Source organism: Pyxicephalus adspersus, chromosome 5, assembly GCF_032062135.1.
Source record: "Pyxicephalus adspersus chromosome 5, UCB_Pads_2.0, whole genome shotgun sequence".
In the NCBI taxonomy this organism is placed as follows: Eukaryota; Metazoa; Chordata; class Amphibia; order Anura; family Pyxicephalidae; genus Pyxicephalus; species Pyxicephalus adspersus.
The window spans coordinates 24620146-24622934 of NC_092862.1; the positions used below are offsets into that span (position 1 = coordinate 24620146).

At 38.7% G+C, this 2789-nt stretch overlaps 1 protein-coding gene across 1 annotated transcript in view; it reads left to right on the plus strand.

Annotated features, from left to right (window-relative positions):
• Positions 1–1689, plus strand: part of GEM (GTP binding protein overexpressed in skeletal muscle) — a 7808-nt gene extending 6119 nt beyond the window's left edge. The window contains exon 3 of the mRNA XM_072410908.1: positions 1160–1689. Within this exon, the coding sequence (XP_072267009.1) occupies positions 1160–1263 (104 nt within the window). The 3' untranslated portion in view covers positions 1264–1689. The remainder of the gene's footprint in view (positions 1–1159) is intronic.
• Positions 1690–2789: the final 1100 nt, after the last annotated feature.

Genomic DNA, 2789 nt, shown 5'->3' on the forward strand with positions numbered 1-2789 from the left:
TAGACTAAGAAAAATTCTAGGACTGGACTGGATCGAGGAAAGGTCCAGCTCCATCAAGGGATCTACGGGATTAGAGGTGAGTGTGATTTATTTTTTTTGCTTTAGTTCAGCTTGAAAGAGGAACTAAACTTCTCTCCATGCTCCAGCACCAATATCTTCACCTGGTCTTCTGGGTTCAGGTCTTGAATGCCCAGTCTGGAATTATGTAACTCCCATGCATGCTTTTCCAGCAGCGGAATGTTTGTTCTGCAATAAAGAGCTGTCTGCTCGCAATATATTTTTACAGTTCAGTTCCGCTTTAGGGACCAAACCATAAAGATAGGAAAATGATACATACCGTATTTCTCTGTATTTTAAGGTACTGTTATGAGACAGTGGGAAAACAGCTTTAATAGGCTTTATCATAATGCTTTATATAAACCCGACTTCTTGCTTTACTTTAGAGATCCGGAAAGAATTAAGTGCACAGGTTGCTTTTTTGGTGATACTATTGGATTCCATTGGAAGCAAACCACTGCTGGAAGACATTCATAATGATATTGAATGGCTTCCTAATTTTGCTAGGCTGCACTTTACATTTATCAGGGTTTTAGAAATATTACAATATATTCAGGAAGAATTGTAGTGATAACACCACAAAATACAGTCATAAATTACCACTCTTTTGTGGTTTTGTAAACTGGGCCCTTAGTAACTAACTATACCAAACAGGAAAAGCAAGGAAACTGTGTAATTTGGTTGCTTATAAGGAATTAGAATTATAAAGATCAGAATGCTTTCATTTTTTTTTTTTTACTAAATACGGCCACATATGTCCCTTATTGTGTGATATATTGCTGCGCTGACATGGGATATTTTTGCTTTCCACAAGCACACCAATCAATAGTTTTCATCTGGCGTCAGAATATAAGCAAAGTATACATGAGGGACAGTAAAAATGTACTATAATAAATCAAGGCACAAATGAGGCTTACATTTTCTGTGAAACTTGACATGTTTTAAAAATAATGTTGTCCTTCTAATTAAAAGTGACATTTATGTGATTAATGTTGCAAAACAAAAGTAACTTTCAAATTCCTGAACATAATTGCTATTTTCAGTATTTACAAGGACCTAATGTGCAAACATATAATGATTTATTTATATTTTCTTTTTTAAGAGAACACATATGAGAGGACCCTGATGGTGGATGGGGAAAGTGCCACACTCATACTTCTTGACATGTGGGAAAATAAGGTATTGTGCTCTGCAATATTGACTTAATTCACTGCATGATTTTTAAATAAATACTTGTGATGCACAGTGTGATATAGCCTATAGCAGTCTTTCTCAACCTTTTTATAATGGGGGAACTCTTGAAATAACTTTTAGGTCTGTAGGGAACCCTTTCTATAATCACTATATGTACAGCACACAGTACATTAGCATGGTGATCACTGACAAGAATGCTCCTTACATTGCAGGCCATTGAGAGTAATGTGATTCTTACAGATAGCTCCCCTGAAGAGGTCACATGGTGAAGCGCGTCAGAAAGAGATATTTCCTTTCCCTCAATGATTTATTTTAACAACATTGTTTTACACAATTATGTATACCTTACCATGTTCAATTTTAGTTGAGCTTTGTCTAAAATGACAATACATTGGATTAGAATACCATTGGGGTTGTCTTCCTTATTCTTAAAATATGCGTGGTTTGAGTATTTTTTATATATTGTAAAGGAGTTCTCCCACATCCACTGAAATTGTATTGAGTAGGTTCTTCTTAGTGATTCCAGTGGCAATGGAGTGCTTAGGTTCCTAGCACCGCCCTATATACCTGTCTCCATTATGATAGTAAGTGAATCTTAAAACTGTGAACAGTTGACTATGGGAGCTTAGGATAGAAATCATGATGCAGTGATTTGTATAACTTGCTTCTACCCAGCATTAAACTTTAGTTTGGGGTGAAATAATCGTTTGAATCTGCTAGCATTTCTGCCTTTTCTTCCTCTCTTGCACTAATACCTGAAAAGCTCTGTACAGACCCTGCTGAAGAAGATCAACCTTTTTGGACCTACGGATCACTAAATGCATGGACTCTGGAGCCGCGGGGAGCCGTGTGTCACTCAAAGAGGAAGAAACTTCCCCCAGAGTGATGTCATGATGCCAGAAACCGCTCACTCTCCCATGGCAGCACTGAGCTAGTGATTGGAGAATGGGTGAGTTGTGTCCAGAGACACAACCCGCCCATTGCCCTGAGCCTTTAATCTGTACAGGAGACATGGTCTGCGGCTCTGGGCAGTGTGCCCCCCCTGCAGGGTCCATCTAATGACCCCGCTGGGGGATGCACCGCCCAGTGCCTCAGACCACCAGTGGACAGACCACCAGTCAGTGGACCACCGGTTGGCGACCGCTGGTCTAGCCTAGTACAGGTATTCCACAATGTAGTTTACTGATCCACTACCCAGGATTTAATCTCTCATTGGGTCACCTCCTTCTCATAGTGTCTCATTGTGTTTATTTCTAAAATCATTTATATTTGTCCAATATTATACTAAATATTAATATGTGCTTTATGTTAATATGATGGCAATGTAGGATTTCAATAATTTGACCGCTTTGTTAAGCTTATACCTTGAAAAAAAAGTAATAAAATCCTTAAGAACTTGAAATGAGGTACCTTTGCCCCATGTTGTAGGGTAGCAAATTCCATTCTCCACAGATGTCCTTATGTCAACTGGAAGGTGTCAGTTATGCAAAGGGTTGGCCTAAAAAAAGTGCATGTGGGATTGCCATAATTGGTGGAAA